Below are 20,780 nucleotides of genomic sequence, written 5' to 3'. Positions count from 1 at the left end.
TCTGACCTCCCACCATCTGTCTATGCCACCTCCCTTGTGCTCTTGAGCCCAGGCGGTCACTTTCTGCCCCAGCATCCCAGCTGTGGGACCCTTTCCGCCCTCCTGGATGGTAGTTGGGACAGGAACACTGGCTTTTAAATCACAATGCGTTTGGAGAACAACCACACAACAGCTCAGCCCAAGAAACCCAAACCAAAGAGCACGGAAACACAGGACAGAACCAAAGACAAAACGCTTTGGGGGAGGAGGGGGTTGGGTGAAGGGGATGGGAGGGGGGAAAAAGAAACGAACCAATCGGTTTTCCCCCCCCAAACGAAACAAAATCAAAACATTAATAATTAAATAAAAGGAAGGAAGGAAGAAAAAAACGAAGAAAACCAAAGGAGAAAAATGGAACGGAAGACGAGAAACACTCCAACAGAAGGCGTTGGGAATTCACCAAACCGAACCGACAACAGTGGCATGCAGAGAAGATTTTTACATTCTCCCAGCATGCATCAGGCCCAAGTTACCATGACGACGAGGAGTGCAAAAAACTTAGCAACAACATTACCAAAGGATGCATAGAGGCGACCACAATGCAAGCATCGCATGTGTGCGGCCGGCCCTAGGCCGGGCTGGGCGCAGCTGAGATTTTTGTGTCTTTCTGGGTTTTTGCTCTCACTTGGTGGTTTTTTGTTTTGTTTTGTTCACGTTGAGCTCATTATTCATATTCGTCATTTTTTTTTTCGTTTTTCTATTATTTTCTGTGTGCATGTCTGCGTGTGTCCGTGTGCCTGTCTGTGTGCGTTTCTTGCGTGTGTGTGTCACTTTCGGAATGTAAAAATGTGGGTAAAGAAAGTAAAAAAGAAAAAAACACACCAACCTTCTCGAAGCTCTGAGGGATGTAAAGGGGGTTTGATGCAGAACACAATGACATGGGGAGAAGAGAAAAAATAGGGGAGATACAGAGAGTAAAAAGAGGACTTCCCAAGGCTAAAAGCTGCAATAGTTTGTTGATTTTTTTTGTTTTCTTTAAACCAAAAAAAAAAAAATTAAAATTAAAAAATAAAAAGAACAGCAACGACCTTTTAGTCTTTCCTCCGTTCTTTCCTTGACATACAAGATCTACATTTGCCTTCCACGATTTTTTTTTTAATTCAATTTTGGAGCGTCTGAGACCCAGGCAAAGAATGGGAAGCTGGACCCCCCCAAAAGAAAGGACCCCACCTCTGGGATGGGGTGGGGGGGTGCTGAGGACACAGAAGGCCCCCCTCCCTTGTCGCACCCTGGGCTAGAGGCCCCGCCCCCGCCCTGCCCCATGCCTGCTGCCCATACTGTCCTCCTTGAACTCTGCCAGACTTACAAACCCCCATCCCAGGTGTTTGCAGAGAAATACGCAGGTTAGACGACGACCAGTCAGTTGGAGTCGTGGACGCGCTATAACTCACCAGAGGTGCCATGGCATTGGATCGGATGTGTGCCCCCTGCCCGCCCCCGCCCCGGCGTCCCCGTCCCCTCCCGCCAGGCAGCCTCCTTCCTCCTCAGAGACGAGATGCAGAACCCAAGGGCAGCCAAGGTGCTGCTTCAGGGCTAGTTGGGGCCGTGCTTGCTGGGGACCAAGGGGATGAGGGTCTCCGGGTAAGGGAGGAGCCGCACGGCCTCCCAGGTGGAGAACGGCAGGGCCTTGGTGCGTCGAACGGGGGGAAACAGAGGCCTGAAGAAGGCTGGCATGGGTTCAAGTATACAGAGCCAATTGGGGCAGCCCGGGGGGATGAACGGGACCCTGTTTCCCGGCAGGCGGGAGCTGTTTCTACCACGAATCGGATCAGAAACAGCCAAGGGGATACAGGAGATGGAGGAGGAAACAAATTAAAATTTCTGAAAGGACGGAAGAGAACCGACCCGGGGATGAGACGGGGTCCACAGAGACATCCAGGAGCAGGGGCAGCGCCCCCCCCGCAACCTGGCACCTTTGAGGGGACACCAAGGGGCCCAGAAGAAAGTCTGTGTAGCCACTTCCCAGGCCCTCCTTGGGTGGGTGGGGGCGTCAGGGCAAGGACCCCTGTGCTTCCAGGCGTGACTCAGTGGGAAACTGACATGCCTCAGCCCAAGCCCCAGGGTGTCTGCCTAAAGGAGCCCTTCTCTGAGGGTGACTAGGACAGCACCAGGCTCTGGGACAGCTGAGGGTGTGGGGCTGGCAGGGGCAGCCTTGAAGACCCCTCCCCAACTCTTAGATTAGGGGGGCGGTGAAGCAGGGAGCTACGAGGCCACGAGTCTGGAGAAGCGAAGCGAGCACACAGCAAAGGGGAGGCACTGCACGACACACCACAGAAGCCGACTCGGATGGGCGGGCGGGCGGGGTGGGGCAGAGGCCTGCAGGCTCCCCCGGCCCTGTAGGCCCACGACTGACCCCTCCGGCCCTGCCCCATTCCCTCCTGCCGCCCCCCACCCCAAGTCCTGCAGCCCACGGGGCGGCCGTCACAAGGCACGGGGGTGGGGGTGGGGGTTGAAGCTGCCCCCATTTTACAGGCGAGGAAACTGAGGTCCAGAGAGGGACACAGCCTCGCCCAAGGTCCCGCGGCCACAAGCAGGGCTGGGCCTGCCTGCTGGGGTCTGCAGGGGACAGGGGAGCCCGGAGGCTGTGAGCCCGAGGAGGGAGGGGGACGGGTGGGGCGGGTCCCTGCCTTCGACCTGGACACGGCGTTCCCTACCTCGCACGTAGAGATTGGCGGGTGAGGAGTAGCGCACGCCAGCGCTGTTGGTCGCCACACACTCGTATTTGCCCTGGTCGGTCTCCTCGCTGCTCTCGATCTGCAGGGCTCCTGTGGGTAAAGGGGACAAGGCCTGGCCCATTAGGGGAAACCTCGAGGTTGAGGTGGTGAGAGGGCTGTCCCACAGTACTGTCTCTTAGTCGGTCTGGGCCGGAGAGGCAGATGAAAACGCTGAGTCAGCCTAGAAGCCCCCACTGGGTCAGGGCCTCCCTGCCTGCCTTTCCCCACCCCGATCCTGGCCCATCCTGGCCTGAACATACCGCCTGCCCCACACATCCTCCACCCTCAGCCGGGACCTCGTAAACGACTGTCAAGTTGAGTGACAAAACTGGGGAGAATGTGTTTTCAGGAAAGCACCAAGTGATGTTCTCCAGGGAGGGTGGGGTGGGAAGCAGGTTGGCAGTCCCAACCCCTAGCAGCCGTTCCAAAGACCCTGACACTTAGGGGGCCACCACAAATGATGTGCCAATTCAGGGAGCTGGTGATCGCCTGCTGGTTTCAACCAGTGCCTGTGTGTAAATGACCGTGGGTCTGGGTTCCTCAAGTATGTGTGGAATCCCAGGCCTCAAGGCCCACGGTGTCCAGAAATGGAGACAGGGTTGTATATCTTCAAGGGTGTTTAAATTTCAGGACTGGGTTACCACTCCACAAAAGCAAAGGTTAAGAAGGCCGAGAGTGATACACATCAAGTATGTTTGAAAGCAAAGGCCTGGATCCACGCTTTCTATACCTGAAACTGAAGAGTGAATTTCCCCAGAGATTTAAAGTCATCTAAGTCAGTCAGTCTGAATTCACAGATCTGTTTTAAAACCACAGGCCTGGATTCAGGATTCCGGATGCTCACAAGTAAATGAATTTTCTCAAGTGTGTTTGCAATCACAGACGGAGACCCAAGTCCACGGTGCTCATAGCTTAACGGGGAGAATTTTCCAAAGTGTTTGAAATCAAGTGCGAAGGAAAACCTCTAACCCGTGCCAAGAAAGTTGAGGCTGAAATGCCCCCGGCGTGCTTGAAATTATAAACCTGGATCAAAAAATTTGTTGGTCATGAGTGAATAAGAATTTTAAAAAGAGGTCAATTTTCTCAAGCTTATTTAAAATCACAGGCCCAAATCAAAGGTCTTGGTGCCCACAAGCAAATGAAAATAGGGCAGATTTTCCTACAATATGTTTGAAATCACAGGCCCAGATGAAAGACTTCACTTCCCATGAACATGTGAAAATGAATGAACCTTCTTAAGAATATTTAAAAGCACAGAGCCTTGATCACATACTACGGTGCTCACGACTAAATGAAAACGTGGCCAAGATTTCCCCATAGATATCTGAAACCACAGGCCTGGGACATATCTTCATTTTCACAAGTAAAATACATCTCTAAGTATGTTTGAAATCACGGGCCTTGATCCAATACTTGAGGGCCCATGAACAAATTAAAAATGAGGCAGAGGTTTCCACAGTTACGTTTGAAATCAAAGGCCTGGACCAAAGTCCTCCTTTTCATAAGTAAATAAAACTGCGTAAATATCTATAAGTACATTCGACTCACAGTCCTGGACCCTGTGACTGGTTGACTGGTAAATGAAGGTGAGGGGACACCTCCAAATGTGTCTCAATCACACATTGTTTTTGTTTGCTGTTGTTTTGTTTGCTGTTGTTGTTTTTCCCAATCACAGGTTTTGATCAGAGTCCCTGGCACCAGGAGTCCAAAAATCCAGTCCAAGGTCCCAAGCGGACCCCTCCTCCCAGCTTTGTTTGTGGGTGTCCCACGGAAGTGAGGGGAACCCACAGATCGGGAAGTTCTCTCTGGGGGCCGTGGATTAGGCTTCTGCCCCTTCGTAACACTTCATACCAACCTCAAGGCTCCAGGGAAGCAGGCAGGCAGGTATCACTATGGAGGCCCAGAGAGGGCAGGGAGCCTACTCAAGGTCACACAGCATTTCGTGGCAAAGTCAGGACTAGACATGGACTCTTCCCTAGGGCTCCCACCCAGGCCTGTTCTAGTCTATTCTCTAAGGGCAGCACCATGGGGCTGCCCTTGAGACTGCCTCTCTGCTCCCTCAAGCTGGACTCTCTACTCCTCCTGCCCCGCCACCCAAATCAAAGCTTCAGAGCTGGAAGGCCCCCTCTGCACGGCCATTGTACAGATGGGAATACCAAGGCTAGGGACGGATGAGGGCTGCATACAGAGCAGTGGTCAGAAGCCTGACTCCCAGCGCTCTGGGTGGGCATGGGAGATGCTGCCCCTTCCTGAGGACACAACCCCGACTGCGGCCAGGTGACCCAAAGGACCACCACGGCCACACTCAGCCCCCAGCCACAGATAGTGACATAGACACAGAGACTGCACAGACACTGGGCGGGGTGGCGAGGAGAACACATGTGGAGGGGGGCCTGGGGCAGCCCCCCGTGGAGCCTGGGGGGCTGGGCGGGCGGTGAGAGAGAGTGTGAGTGGGTGGGTGGGTGAGGAAAGAGCCTCTTACCTCGGATCGGAGTGCTTTCTGTAAGGGAAGCAGAGAGAGTCAGGTGAATGTCAGAAGGCAGTCCTGGCGGGGCCAGGGGGCCCCAGGGAGGCGGGGCTGGGCCACGAGCCAGGCCTGAACACTCTGTCCCCGGGGGCTGGGAGGGGGCGCTGAGGCAGCCCTGGGCCTACAAACCCTGCAGGCCTTGCTGAGGAAGAATCAGGAGGGCTTCCCATAGGAGGCAAGAATCTCCTGGGGAAGGAGGGGCTGAGTCTAGAAGCCCCTCTGGACTGGCCTGAGGGGCGTGGCCATGCCCCAGGGAGGTCCAAGGCCTCGCCTGGCCCTGTGGGCTGCCTTTCTTCTGGGTCGAGGGAGGGAGGTCCACGACCTCCCCTCCTATTCCTTCTCGGGAGGGTCACGGAATGATGGGGGTCTCAGGAGTCTTGTTAGAGAAGGGGGAGAGGGGTTAGCGCCCCAGGGCTGGGCATTAATAAAGCAAAGGGAAGGTGTTACAAACAGGCCAAGTAGGAGGGACAGGGGAGGGCAGTGAAAGGGGATGGAGGGCAGAGGGAGGGCCCTGCAGCCTCCTTAATGTCCAAAAGGAAAAGAGGAAGAGAACGATCTATGTGTCTATATGGGCGCTGGGGGCTGGGACACCTCAGGAGACCAGAAATGGTGGTGCCGGGCTAGAGTTTCCCACCCTCTGCTCATCTTCCCAGGGGAGATCTGGGCCCCCTCCCTCTCTGCTGAGGACCTGGGCACCCTAAGGCCAGGGCAGGGAAGCCGCCGAGGGTGAGAAAACACAGCTCTTTCTGTCTGGCCCAGGCCCGTTTTGCAGATGGACAAACTGAGGCCCACAAGGGGCCAAGGAACTGTCATGCCATGAGTCAGAGGCAGGGGTGAGCCTTGAACCCAGCTCTCCAGCCTCCCAGGCTGGGGCCCCTCTAGAACTTTAGGGGGGCCCTATATTATCTCTTACAAAATCCCCAACCTAATGGGGCCACTCCCCCTCTTCACACGGAGGGAGGGGAGACAGGAGGAAGGAGGGGAATTTGCCTAAGGCTGCACCATGGAGAGCGAAAATCTGGGTCAGTGGGAATCTAGGTCAGCTCTGGCTCAGGCTGTTTTGCTATACTTGGACCTATCACCATAGTCCAAGTGACAGAAGGCAAAGGCCAAAGGACAGAACTTCCCAAGATGGCCAAATAGCCCACGGCCACTATGTTGGGAGGAAAAGATACTATACCTCTTGGGTATGAAAGGTGGTTTTGCCTTCTACTCCGAGGAAGATGAGAAGTTACTATCACGGGCCAATATTAGTCATTCTTACCTTAGTAAGAATTCGCCCAGCAAGTTGGATTCAGGGGACTTAGGCTGGGCTGGGAAAAGAGGACGAGATACACCCAGTACTAGCCCAGCTGGAACATTCCTCCCTCTCCCTAGATCCAGCCCGCAAACTTCCGTAATTTCACATTTTCCAGCAGTGTCAAGGCCCAGAATGGGGCAGGGGGTGCCGTAGGTGCAAAGCTCCACTAGCCCCTCGTGGTCTTGTCTGTTTTCCTCTTTTCCTTTTGGGCTCCTCTCTCTGCAGCCCCCGGGTGTCCGGATGGGGAGGGCTAGGTGGTCAGGGGCAGGGGGGCGGGTGGGGGGAGACGTTAGTAAACATGCCACGTGGAGTGGGTCACAGTTACTGTCACAGTGGCCGTTAGTCTGAGGGGAGGGGACGGGAAGGGGGGACACGGTGGGGGGGGGGGCGTTAGTTGTTGACGTGGTGAAGAAATTAAACTTACCAAAGGTTTCTGAACGTTTACAACGGAGGGACAAGAAAAGAGAACAGGAACATTAACGGGTGGTTATGCAGAAGCCTGTATCCTCGTGGGTGCGGGAGGGGAGGTCAGAATAACGAGCAGATTGATTACAATTTTCTTTTTTTTCCTTTGGCCGTGCTGTGCGGCTCGTGGGACCTTAGTTCCCCGACCGGGGATCGAACCCGCGCCTCCTGCAGTGGAAGCTCGGAGTCTTAACCACCAGACCACCAGGGAAGTCCCTTGATCATGATTTTTAAAGCAGCTGATGTTCACTGAGCACTTGCTATATGCCAGGCAGCCGGTCAGGGGCCCCTCACAGAAACGCTGGGGAATAGGCACGGTTTAGGAGGATGCTGAGACCCAGGGGATGGGGCGCCGAGGTCCACACTCTTAGTCATTTCATTATATTGGGGCGACAATGGTGGAAACCAGCAGAGAAGCAACTGGATCCCGAAGGTTGCCATCGCTGCTCCAGCTGAACCCCCCAAGCTGCAAACACCCTCAGACGGGGCGGGACGGGGAAGGCTACGTCTCTCCCCAGTGCGAGGTCCAGGTCTCTCCCGGGAAGAAATTCTGGGCTTAACATCTGCCCCTTTTCAGGGTTTGGGTCTTTGCTGAGGGAAGGAGAAAGCAGAGGATGGGCAGACAGGACTCCTCAGAGGACGGGACTGGGCAGTGAGTGGGGGGGGGGAGGGGCGCTGAGAATGATGGTGTGGCCTTCAGGCAGGGGTGGCTCCAGGGCGGGGGCCCTCAGAGGAAGGGGAGAGAGAAAAGAGAGGGTGCACCAACACGTGTCCATGTGACTGAAACATGCGTAAGTGCCCGTGGGCACAGCCCGACCACACACGTGTCCGCGCCCACAAGGACCAGCCTGAGACGTGCACACGGAAGGGACTGTCACGCGGATACACGTGTGACAGAGACACACGTGGACGAGCTCTGCTATGTGGGGTGGGGAGGCAACCCTGATAGCACAGCCTGCGTGTGCCCACAGATGCGGAGCAGGTCAGGACACACAGGGAGCCCGGACACACACACGCGGACGTTCGTGAGGCAGTTAAGACAGCCGACACGAGGCACACACAGCCCCCCAGAGAGATGGACCCACAGACAGGGGCACAGAGGTGCTGTGCTAAGACACGATGGTGGAAGTGCCTGGCCCCAAGGTGGCCAAGGCCTTGTGCTCTGTCCAAGGCTCCCCTGTCCCGGCCGGGGCCTGGACAAACAGGCTGGACTGCCTGTCCGTGCCCCATCACGTCCTTACTGCTTCAGTCTTGGAGACACTCTCTCCCTGCAGCCCTCTACGGCTCCCCAGTACCTTACCTGTCTATGCCCACTATCTCCTCTGGAGACACCCACTGCTTCAGCACTGGAAATACTCTCTTGCCTTTGCCTTATGCTCCCCTCTACTCCTACCTGTCTGGACCCCATTATATCCTCACTGGACAAGTCTACTGCTTTAGCACAGAAGATACCCTCCCTCTGCCACCTTCCATGGCTCCCCATCACCTCTGCCTGTCTGTTCCCCGACTGTGTCCCCACTGTTGGGGCACTGTAGACACCCACCCTCCTCTGTGGGTTTCCATCACCCGCAACTATCTGTGCCTCATTAGGACCCCACTGCTTGGGTACTGGAGACCCTCTGCCCCTGCGGCCTCTGCAGCTGCCCATCGTTGTACATATCTGGGTCCATTATATCTCCATGCAGGCACTGAAGAACTCTCCCCCTACCATCCGCCATAGCTCCCCATTACCCCTGCCCGTCTATATCCTATCACATCCCCACTGGTTCAGCTCTGAAGACACTTTCTCCCCCAATACCAATGCCCTCCGTGTCTGCGCATCCGCTCTGCCTTTCTGTCCTCCATCTGTCCCCAGGGCTTGGGCCCTGGGATGCCGCCCTCCCCCCTCCACCCTCTGTGGCTCCCGCACCCTCCTGGCCGCCTGTGCTCACCTGACCGCAGCTGCTTGATGCGTCCATCGCTGGCACTGGGGTCCACAGGCAAGAAGTCCTTGAACCAGGTGATCTCGGGGTCAGGGTTGCCACTCGCAGCACAGAGCATGGTAGCTGTCCGTGTCCGCTCTACCACCTTCAGCTGGGGGCCCATGTCGATGTTGGGGAAACCAGGGGGCAGCTGGTCCTCTGAGGGTGGAGACGGGAAAAACAAAGCAGAGGCCCAGTTGTCACAAGTCCATGCCACCAGGGTGGGGCTCCGGGACGGGCCCCGGGTCCAGCCCCTGCCTGGCTGGGTGACCTCCCTGTAGCCTGTTTCTTTCTCTGTCTGTGAGAAAGACCCGTCTCATGTCGGGGAACTGTTGGGAGGACATCAGGGCTAGACCAGTACCTCTGACCCGGGGCGATCCTGCCCCCAGGGGACACTGGGCCATGTCTGGGGACACCTGTGGTTGTCACTCCTGGCATTGAGTCGGTGGGCCCAGGGATACAGCTCCACCCCTCCCAGCGCCTAGGACGGCCCTGCAGAGGATGATCCAGCCCTGATGTCAGCAGCGCAGAGGCTACAAAACCCTTGGGTTACTTTACAGCGGCCGGAAGGAGCTTTTCGGAATGTAAATGGTACCACACCGCCCCCCCGCTGCCAGTGGCCCCCCACCACCCTCTGGAGGAACCCAGCCTCCTTGCCCGACGCTGGCCCCCGCCGGCCTCGGCTGCCCCGTCGCACGCCAGCCTCACACTTCTCGCTCTCTCCATCCAGCCTCACCAGTCATCTTGGTCCCCAAAGTCATCACGCCCCCTCCTGCATCACCCCTGGGCATCCACGTCACCTCGGGCTAGCTCGTGGCCCCAAGTTATAAATCCTCCTGGGGACTTCCCTGGCGGTCCAGTGGTTAGGACTCCATGCTTCCACTGCAGGGAGCATGGGTTTGATCCCTGGTTGGGGAACTAAGATCCTGCATGCCGCAAAGCATGGCCAAAATAATAACAATAATCATAAAAAGTTCTCCTGGACTCCAGAACATCCAAGTGTCAAACTCCATGGATCGTGATGTATCCGCGTCTCCGCCATGTCCCTACCACCCCATGCAGGTCCTGGCACACAGCAGGTGTGCCTACTACTGAGCCCGTGCTCTAGAGCCCACAAGCCACAACTACCGAAGCCCATGTGCCACAACTACTGAAGCCCATGTGCCACAACTACTGAGCCCACGTGCCACAACTACTGAGCCTGCGTGCCACAACTACTGAAGCACGTGTGCCTAGAGCCCGTGCTCCGCAGCAAGAGAAGCCACCGCAATGAGAAGCCCGCGCACCTCAACGAGGAGTAGCCCCCCGCTCGCCTCAACTAGAGAAAGCCCGCGCGGAGCAACGAAGACCCAACAGCCAAAGATAAATAAATTTAAAACAAAAATTTAAAAAACAAAAAGAGTGGATATACGTATTTGTATAACAGATACACTGTGCTGTACAGCTGATACTAATACAACACGGTAAGTCAATTATATCCCAATAAAAAATTTTTTTAAAAAAAGAAGAAGAATGTGGTTCTGGCCTGAGGCGATGGGGCGGGTGGCCTTCGTTCATGTAATTTGCACATCGCACCATGGGCTCCATGGCCTGACTCAGCTGGAGTTGATGCCAGGGTGGGGTACGCAGCTCATCAGCCTCCCACCAGGTCCCACCCCCTCTTGCACCTTTGCCCTCCCCCTCCAGCACCTGGACTCCTGGATCCTTTTGCTCTCACCCCTAAAACCCCCAGCTCTGGTCTGGCCTGTCATCTCCAGTGGACAAAGGGTCCCCTGGGGTAGGGCAGGCTTCCTCAGCTAAAATTAAAACAGCCACTAGCCCCCTTGTTATGGGCTGAAATGTGTACCTCCCCCCTCCTCCAATACATAGGTTGAGGCCCTAACCCTCGGGACCTCAGAATTAGATTGTATTTGGAGACAGTCTTTAGAAAGGTCATTAAGTCAAATGCGGTATTAGGGCGACCCTCATCCAACGCGACTGGTGTCCTCATAAGAAGAGGAGATTAAGAACACACAGAGTGGAGACCATGTAAAGACCCAGGAGAAGACGGCTGTCTCTGAGGCAAGGAGAGAGGCCTCAGAAGGAACCAACCCTGCCGACACCTTGATCTAGGACCTCCAGCCTCCAGACTGAAAAAAACATGTGATGTAAGCCGCCCAGACGGTGGTACTTTGTCAGAGCAGCCCTAGCAAACTAACACAGTCCCTGCCCCACCCCTGATGGACAAGTGACAAAAAAGTGATCGCCCGCAGGGCTGATGAGACCGAGGAGAGACAGGCCTGAGAGTCCACAGCTGGCAGGAATGTTCGTTGGTACAGCGGGACCAGAAGGGGTGAGTTGGTACCATCCACCTGAGACCCCCCGAGCCCTCAGCTCAGCGGCTGGCTCCCCAGGCCCGTGCACTCAAGTAGGAAGGCAGAGGGATGCCTGAGGCACCGAGAGTAACGGGAAAATGCTGGCGACAATCTAAACACCTGTCAACAGAGACCTGGGCCATCTATGGATGGGTCCCCAAAACAAGCAGAAGGAATCGCCTTACAGACAGATTCGTAACAAACTCCAAGATGCATTCCTAAGTGGACAGAGTTCAGCGTGAAAGATGTGTAGACCAAGGATCAAAAACTACAGCCCCTGGGACTTCCCTGGTGGCGCAGTGGTTAAGAATCCGCCTTCCAATGCAGGGGATGCGGGTTCGATCCCTGCTAGGGGAACTAAGATCCCACATGCTGCGGGGCAACTAAGCCTGTGTGCTGCAACTGAGCCTGTGTGCTCTGGAGCCCACACGCCGCAACAAGAGAGAAGCCCGTGCACCGCAATGAAAGATCCCGTGTGCTGCAACTAAGACCCGGCGCAGCCAAATTAATTAACTCATTAATTAAAAGAAAACAGAAACAAAAAACTACAGCCCCTGGGCCAAACCTGGGGCCCCGCTTGTTTTTGTTGATAAAGTTTTATTGGTGCATGGCCACGTCCATTGGTTTCCTCATCGTCTACACGGCTTTCCTGAACTGAGAAGTTGCAAGAGACGCTGTCTAGCCTGCAGAGTCAAAAATATTTACTCTGGTGTTTTATAAAAGAAGCCTGCTGCCTCTTGGTAAAGATAAAGCTGCTATTTGCGTAAAAAGGAAATAGTAAATGTTTATTTGCTTACAAATGCCCGGGAGGGGCACCGGGCATGGTGGGTGTGTTGGGGGAGGGAACAGAGACCCAAGTACATGGAAGGGGCAGGAGGCCAAGACGGGGTAAGGGAGAGCCTGGCCGGGGCACCATCACCTGTGTCCCCAGTTAAACAAGAGAGCTGTGGTTCCGGCCCAGGCAGGGGTCGCTTCGTAGAGGAAGACGGCCCCAGTCCCAAGTCCTGGGCACTATGTACCAGGCCCTGTAAGGTAGCTTTCTGTGCCCACCTCTGAGATGGGATCAATTTCACAGAGGGGGAAACTGAGGCTCAAACACATGCGTACCTGCCCGGGTCATACAGCCAGGACACAGCAAGGCTGGGATTTGAACCCAGGCCGGGCTAAGCCTGGAGGAAGCTGGGTGTGGCCTGCATCTGCAGAACCCCCAAGCCAGGCCTGGACCTGTGGGGTCGGATGGGGTGGCTGGATCCTGTCTGAGCTCGTTCCACACCCAGTTTGTTCTTCCCGGCCCGAGGCCTGGACCACCTCATGCATGGTTCTGATTGGCTACTGATGACGTCACCGGAGGTTCGGGCCAAGACAACTGGGCCTCAATTCTTGGTGCTCAAAGCTGGCCCAGGCGTGCTGGGGGCTGGGTCTGCTGGTGTCCCTCTGTGCACCCGTTTCCTCTGTGTGTGTGTGTGTGTGCGTGTGTGTGCGTGTGTGCGCACGGGTGCACGAGTGTGCATGCGTGCTCACCCACGTATGCACCCGCACCCCACGCGTGTCCACACATGAGCACTTCCTGGGTGCGTGCAGCCCCGCGAGGGGCCCCCGTGAGTGCCTGTGGGCGGCAGCCAGCCAGGGTGGGGGAGGCCGCGGCCGCCTGACGTTACCGAGAGCTCCTAATTAAACAAAAATGTTCATCGAGTACCACATTGTGCCTGATTCCTCGGAGTTTAATTAAAACAGCAGCGCGGGAGGTGTGAGCAGGGTCCACAATCAGATGGCAGCGGAGGAAGGGAAGCTGGGGGTGCTGGGCCCGGCAGCCCAGACCTTCCCGCTCAGCCGCGGGGGGGTGGGGTGGGGGGGGAGGGTGTCCCTGGGGATCGGGGCGCGGGGGGGGGGGGGGGGCGGCCCGGGCGGGGGGAGGCAGGGGGCACAGGCGTTCTGGGTCAAACGCTCTGGGCTGGGCGCCCAGCCCAAGCGCCACGTCTTTCTAGGCGGCCCGAGAACAGAGAGATGCCAAGGGTCTTGTTGGGGGAGGCGGAGAACGGAGATGTGTCTTTCCCAGACTCCCAGAGACTGTGCGGTTAATAGATTCACAGCGTGTCCTTTTAACTCTCTGAGCGCTTACAAAGGAGGCTGGCACAGTGTGGGGGGCGGGGCGGGAGGCGGGCTGTTCCTGAGAAAGGTCAGGGCAAAAATATCTGCTGGGAAGAGGCGGGGGCGGGCTGGGGCGGGTGGACTCCTCCCCTTCCCTCCTCCTCCCTCAATCCGCCAGCAGGATGGGCTCCAGGACACACACACAATGAAACTATGAGGCCTCTTGTTAAAAAATTACTAGGAATTTCCAGGCGGTAACGGCAGGGCTTTCTGAGGGCGGTCGCACACCAGGGTCTGGGACCACGTGCCCCTGGGGCCAATGTGACAGCTCCTCCCAGAGCTCCAAGCTGACCGTGGCCCCACTGCCTGGGAGGACATGGGATGACTCCCAAGCTGGGAGCCGCGTGTGGGGGCCACCTGCCCCCAATGGCTGGCAGTGGCTTGTACTTTTTTTTTTTTCCTTTTGTCCATGCCGCGCAGCATATGGGATCTTAGTTCCCTGACCAGGGATCCCGCATCCCCTGCAGTGGAAGCGCAAAGTCTTTAACCAATGGACCACCAGGGAAGTTCCAAGTGGCTTCTACTTAGAGATCAGACAGGGCCAGGGTGCCCCTGTAGGCGACAGGCAGAATCCACCTACCTACCCACCCACCTGACAGCTGCAGTATGGCTGGTGGCAGCTGTCTTGTCACAACCAGAATAACGACGACAGTAATAATAATATCAGATCGGTAGAATCAACCAAATGCTTGTTCCCCTCGTGGCACCATGCTGGTCCCCCACTTGTATCTAGTTCTGAAACAATCCCTTGTGGTGAACATCATTATTATCCCACTTTGGAGGTGAGGACACTGCAGCTCAGAGAGGTTCATTAACTTGCCCAAGGTCACAAAGCTACGGAGGGGCAGTGCCAGGATGCGAACTCAAGTTGCGGGCCCCTGGGTTAAAACCGCCTTGCAAGGGAGAAGGCAGCAGGGAGCAGCTGGGGTCGGGGGCAGGCGGGTTTGTGGTGAGACTGTCTGAATGATACTGGTTTACGATAAGGAAGCCATTTCCTGGTCCCTAGCCCACCTGAATGAGGCCAGCAAGAAGCCCACAGGAAGGATCTGTGTGAATCTATGAGGAGGTGATATTTAGCTGTTTCTGCCTAGCCAGCCTTCTATTCCTCCTTTGTTTCTTTAAGGGAACCACCCCTTACTGACCCCATCTACTTGACTCCAAGGAAGACTCTGCCGATCAGAGTATTTGTTCCTCCAGACACAGTGACCAGCTCAGGGATGGTCATCTGACCCAAGCTGGGCCAACGAACAGCAACGGTCCTGGGTCATTCAGTCCAGGGGGCCCCGGAGCCTGGGGCTAATGGGGGGAATCTCACTAAGGATACTGTTGATAGGGAACAAAACAAACCCAGAGGCAGAAAGTGAACTCTGAGAACATCATGTGAGCTCCCGGATCCAGCTGAACCTGAAGCTCGTCTACTCCACAGAGATTTTAATTACATGAACCAATGAATTCTCAATTTGAGTTGGATCTGCCTCTTGTAATCAGAAGAGCACGATTAAGATGACAAATGAAGATGACTCTAGTCCCTTAACACTCTTCTTTTCGGCAAAGACTCAGTAAATTCCTACCAGAAGGCTCTGGGCCCCAGTTGTATTGCAGGCTAAAAAAAGGAGATCAAGGTCCCCCCCAAAGAGAAAATCCAAAGCAAGACTTTCATGAATCCCTTTGGTATTTGTCCCCAAAGTCCAGGCCCCAGGTCCTCCCCGGCCCACCCCGGGGAGCCCAATACCTCGGAGGACAGTGAGCTTGGCATGGACGGTGATCTCCCCGACTGAGTTCTGGGCCACACACTCGTACACGTTCTCATCCCGGGGTGTCCGGAGTGGCTGGATCCTCAGCACGGCCCCTGCACTCCCATCAAACTCGATCGTCTGCCATGGGTAGGGGACAAAGGTCAGGGTGAGGCTGGGGTCCCAGGCGTGAACAGGAGAGGAGCTGGGGGCTGTACACACATGTGTGTATACATCCATGTAAAGGTGGTGGAGGCAGAAAACGGTCTGTACAAGTAAAGGGTATTGTGCATAAGTGGGTGTGTGACACTCGCACGTAAGTCTGGTGACAGGCATGCAAAGGCATGCTGGACGTGGAAATGTGTGTGTCTGACCATATACTTGTGCACAGAGTTGTGAGTTCCCTTCTGTGTGCAGTGGTGAGATAAGATTCAGAGAGGGCAGGGAGTTGCTTGAGGCCACACAGCACAAAGGTGGCAGAACAAGCGAGCCTGAAGGGCCCTCATGGGGCACATGGTGGGGGGGTGCATGTGGCAGAGAGTGGGTGGGAGAAGAGAAGGGACCTGTCTGGAGAGGGTGCCTGCCCTGACTGCCCGTGCTCCATCTGGGGAATGTTTCTGGGACAGCTTCTGTGGCTGAGCTGCCGTGGCCCCGTCCAGGGGTGGGGCTGGTCCTCAGCTGTCTCCCCTCGCCTCCCCCCCTCCCCGACTCACCTCAAAGCGCTGCGAATTGACCTTCTTGCCCTTCTTGTTCCAGGTCACGCGTGGCTTGGGATCTCCCGTGGCCTGACACACAAAGGAGGCCACGCCCCCTGACACGCCAATCTGGTCCTTGGGTTCTTTGATGAACCTCGGGGGCTCTGGGGAGAGAGCAGGAAGCGGAGGGGCTCTGGTGGGCCAGGGCATGTGACAAGGACCCTATGGGGCCAGGTAAACATGCCCTCCATCCTCTGTCCGGACACAGAGATACCATGTGGGCCCCACAGGAGGGCTGGAGAGAAGAAGAAATGATACCACTGCCCCCTGTGGGCACCCCGGGCCCTGCCCAGCACCTCCACCCCCCGACCCGGATACAACTGCCACACATACTCACACGAGGACACACCTCACGTGGGCACACCTGCTCAGACCCAGTGCCACAGGGGAAGGTGAGAGGGGATACCCCTGAGACTTCAGGGTCCCTAAATTCAGCCCCTGAAGGCCCTCAGTAGTGACCAGCCAAACTATGGAGGGTCCTTGATCTTAAAAAGACTTGGGAGGAGAGAACTTGGTCTCATCAATCCCTGATGGGACATGTGGGGAGACTGAGGCATCAAACAGGGAAGCAGAGGGGGTGACCAAGGGACCTGAGGTCAGAGCCAGACCAGAGATCGAACCCAGGGCTCCAGCCTCTTCATCTGGGGGAGGTGTCCAAACACAAGGAGTCAGAGCTGGAGGCCAGAGCTGAAAATGGGCGATCGGATGCTGCCAACCTCTAGAGCAAGTGCTTATTGAGCGCCTACTGTATGCGGATGGTGTACACTCAGCAACAGCACATCCTTCCGACACTGCTGGGGGACAGAGCCACCATGATCCTCATTTCACACTCGAGAAAACCAAGGCACACACCAGGAAAGGCACTTGCTTCGACACAGCCAGCCAGTGGCTGAGCGGGGATTTGAACTGGGCTGGTCCTGTGCCCCCCATCCTTTGCCCCTCATGATGATCTGATGTGCTAAGTCTCCCCAGGAAAGTCTCAAGTGGGAGCTACTATGTCTTTGATGCCTACACAGCCTCAGCTCCGCACGTGGAACAGGCTACAGTACCTGAGAGTTCATTAACATTGTCCTCTTTTTTTATTGACTTTTCACAGTGACCTCTGAATCGCCCAAAGGGATACTGGATTTCCATCCACAGTAATTGCTACAATGTAGCCCATAAAATGAATTCAGTTACTTCTGAGAGTTTTACTGACAGACCCAAGGGCTGCAACATACTTACAAGGTCCTGAGGGAAACAACCTACATATCCAACAAAACAACAAAAGGGGATGATTAAATGAACACTGGGCCACCTACTAAGTGGAATACTATGCAGCTGTAAAAAGGGACAAGAATGCTTTTGTAACGAACTTCTAGGACAGGAACAGCAAGATACACTATGAAATGGACAAAAAGTGAGGGGTAAAAAGTATAGTCAATGCTCCTGTTTGTGTGATGAGAAAAATGAAAATGGGGAAAGTGTGTGTGTGTGTGTGTGTGTGTGTGTGTGTGTGTGTGTGTGCACGTGCACGCACAGAAACAACAGCTGCCTCTGGGAGGAGAAAGCAGGTGGCTGGACACAGGGGAAAGAAGGCTTCATACCCTGGTAACTTTTTTACATTTAGAACTATTTGAAGATAAATTGAAATTATTATTTTTGTAAGGTTTGAATAGAAAGGTGAGCCAATTAGAGAAATATATTAAGTAAGTAAAAGTTTGGGCTCTGAGGAGAGGCAGAGAGAGGATGAACAACGCAAGCTTGAGCAAGGCCAGGCCTCCGAGCACTGAGCCACTCAGGTTCACCTAGAAAGTTCTGGCTGCTCAGAAGTGCCGAGAAGTTCAAGGAGGCCTCAGCTTCCAAGTCTGGGTGCCACAGAGCCCAATTTCTCCCATCTGTGACTCAGGCTGGGCTTTGAACAAAAGAGAGTCCCCGTCTCAGCGCCTTGACTGGCCTCACCTCCCTCATTCCAGGCTGTGCTCCCATTGATATGACCATGTAAGTCTACACTGGCCACCTCCCTGGAAAATCAGCAGACCCACTGCATGCAGGCATCAGTGGGCACACTCAAAGCCTGTGTGTCTTACTGGGGAAGTGATTGTTGATTCCACTGTACAGATGGGATTGTACAGATTCAGGGAGTTTAATGAGCTTGCATGACGTCACACAGCTCAGAAATGACAGCAACAGGGCTGGATCCTGGGTCTATCAGTCCCCAAGCCCACGTCTTCTGTTCCTCTCAGCTCCAGGCCCTGAGCCTGATTTCGATGTTTTTGCTCCACGCTGAGCCCTGGACTGGGCCTGCCTCTCTGGCTCTGCCTTGCCTGGGTTGCCCCTCCTACAGGAATGGTGACTGGGGCCATGTGGGTCCCCAGCCAAGGTCATGGGGGGAAGTCTCTGTGGTCAGGTCAGGAATCTCGCTTCTGAGAAAAATCCTCCCTGGGGAGCCACTGGAAGGAAGGGCAGAAGCGGGCTGCAGGGAGCGAGAAGCATCCAGCTGCCTTTTTATGACTCGGAGCCGGGAAGACACCCCGAGCACCCTCCAATCCGGGAAACGAGACACGATGGGAGCCCGTGCTGTCCCTCCTCCTCTCTTCATCTGGCGGCTTCAACCTCAGCTCAGCCAGCACCTCCCCCAGGGAGCCTTCTTGGATTACCACTGGCCGGGTCAGGACCCCCTCTGTCCCCATCCTTCCATGGGCGCCCCCTTCCATCACGGCCTGATCACACTGGGTTGAAATACTTGGTTATGTGCCACCTGGCAAGGTGGGCATGAAACAGACCCCACTCTTTGGGACCCCACCACACCACTTCTCTGTGTCCGGTGACCCCTGAAAAACTGGGGCTTTGAACCTTGATGCTTGCCTAATACTGGGCCCAATGAAGCTGCCCCCTCGCTCCCTGGCGCCCCCTCGCTGCAGGGCAGACGCCTCTCAGCTTACCTCCAGGCAGCTCTGGGATCCCAGCCAGCCCGGAAGAGCTTTCTCCGTCCGCTGCATCCCCCATTAGAATATTTCTTGCAGATGCTTAGATTCTCTCATTTGGACAAACCCTCCCTTCCTCTTCTTGGCAAAGGGGCCCCAGACATAAGAAAGACACACTGGGGTATGGCCGCAGCCTGTGGCAAGCAAGTGCTCCTTTTGTGCTGGGCCTGTTCTCACACCCAGCTCTCTTCTGAGACTCAGAAAGGGTGAGCGACTGGCCCCCAGTCACCCAGCTTGTGGCGGGCAAAAGCTAAGATTCCAACCTGGTCCTATTGGGCTCCCAAAGCCTTGCAAATAGTACACCCGATATACAGGGTTGTGGGTCTTCAGTGATGGAGAGCACCCGGGGTGTTCCTGTTTCTTAGATGAAGAGACCGAGGTTCAGAGTGGCGATGCCAACAGCGCAGAGCCTGGGAAGGGCTTGGCCTGATTTCTGTTTTTCCATTTCAGATTTTGCAGAGAAAAATCTGGTGCCAGAGCTGGAGACCCACCCACCAGTCCCCTCCAACCCAGCCTGGACTGGCCGCACAGCACCCTGGGAAGGCCCCACAGGACCAGAAGCTGTTTTTAGGGCAGAAATCACTCCTCTTGGTGCTGGATGGTGGACACATCAGCTGCCTGCCCGGGCTCTCTACCACCTGACAGCCCCCACCCGAATGGTTTCCTGAGGACCTGGGCTACTCCTTGAAGCTGGCAGTGCCAATCACGGTGCCCACAGCCCCTCTGCTGGCCCCCAGATGACAGGGTTCCTGCTAAACAGACCACCTCCTGGGGTCAAGATGCCCCAGCTTTGGGGACGGAGACCTGGGTTTGAGTCTAGGCCACTACCAACACCTAAAGGGATACAGTACTAACAATTCCAGGGGAAATCCCTGGCGGTCCATTGGTTAGGACTCCGCACTTCCACTGCAGGGGGCATGGGTTCGATCCCTGGTCAGGGAACTAAGATCCCACATGCTACACGCAGTGTGGCCAAAAAAAAAAAGAATTTCAGGGCTCACTGAGGGAGCATCCACGGAGCTAGCCCCGGCTACGTGCCCCGTGCTGATAGCCTGGGTCACGCTCCCTCATGGCTCACCTGGACCACTGCAGTCTCCTCTGCCCTGGCATCCCCCCATCCTGTCCTCCCCAGCCTCAAGTCTGTCCTCCCTCAGCAGCCAGAGGGCACCTGTGAGCACCTCAGTCAGGACCTGCCCCTCCTCTGCCCACAGCCCTCCAGGGCTCCCACCTCCCTGGGGTACAAGCCACGTCCTCTCTGCTGCCCACAAGGCCCTGCACGACCTGCCCCGTCCCCTCCCTGCCCTCCCCTCCTCCCTCTCTCCCCCTCGCTCACTCTGCTCCAGACACAGGCCTCCTCACTGTTCCTCCAACACACCAGGCACAGTTCTGCCCCAGGACCTTTGCACAGGTTATGCCTTCTGCCCAGGACACCTTCCCCCTAGACATGCATGGGGTGCACTCCTCAGCTCCTTTAGGTCTCTGTTCAGATGTCATCTCCTTGGTGTGACCTTCCCCGATGCCCTCCCACCCATTTGAAATGCAGCCCCTAAACCTCCACTCATGCTCTCATCTCCCTTCCTGTTTATCTTGCTCCCGGGCACATCCACCATCCAGCACACTCGGTGTCTCTCCCTCAAGATTATCAGCTCCAAAAGGGGGTGGGGGGTTTCCCTGGTGGCGCAGTGGTTGGGAGTCTGCCTGCCGATGCAGGGGACGCGGGTTCGTGCCCCGGTCCAGGAGGATCCCACATGCCGCGGAGCGGCTGGGCCCGTGAGCCATGGCCGCTGAGCCTGCGCGTCCGGAGCCTGTGCTCCGCAA

At 55.9% G+C, this 20,780-nt stretch overlaps 1 protein-coding gene across 7 annotated transcripts in view; it reads right to left on the bottom strand.

The window, feature by feature from the left end:
• Nucleotides 1-20,780, bottom strand: part of PTPRS (protein tyrosine phosphatase receptor type S) — a 103,517-nt gene that overhangs the window by 41,366 nt on the left and 41,371 nt on the right. For all 7 annotated transcript variants that reach the window (XM_073803388.1, XM_073803390.1, XM_033854596.2 and 4 more), the window contains exons 3-6: nucleotides 15,955-16,100; nucleotides 15,241-15,382; nucleotides 8,977-9,165; nucleotides 2,694-2,804 (exon numbers count right to left, since the gene is read on the bottom strand). In XM_073803388.1, the coding sequence (XP_073659489.1) occupies nucleotides 2,694-2,804; nucleotides 8,977-9,165; nucleotides 15,241-15,382; nucleotides 15,955-16,100 (588 nt within the window). The remainder of the gene's footprint in view (nucleotides 1-2,693; nucleotides 2,805-8,976; nucleotides 9,166-15,240; nucleotides 15,383-15,954; nucleotides 16,101-20,780) is intronic.

This window comes from Tursiops truncatus, chromosome 3 (assembly GCF_011762595.2).
Source record: "Tursiops truncatus isolate mTurTru1 chromosome 3, mTurTru1.mat.Y, whole genome shotgun sequence".
NCBI lineage: Eukaryota > Metazoa > Chordata > Mammalia > Artiodactyla > Delphinidae > Tursiops > Tursiops truncatus.
This window is presented reverse-complemented; position numbering and strand designations above follow the sequence as displayed.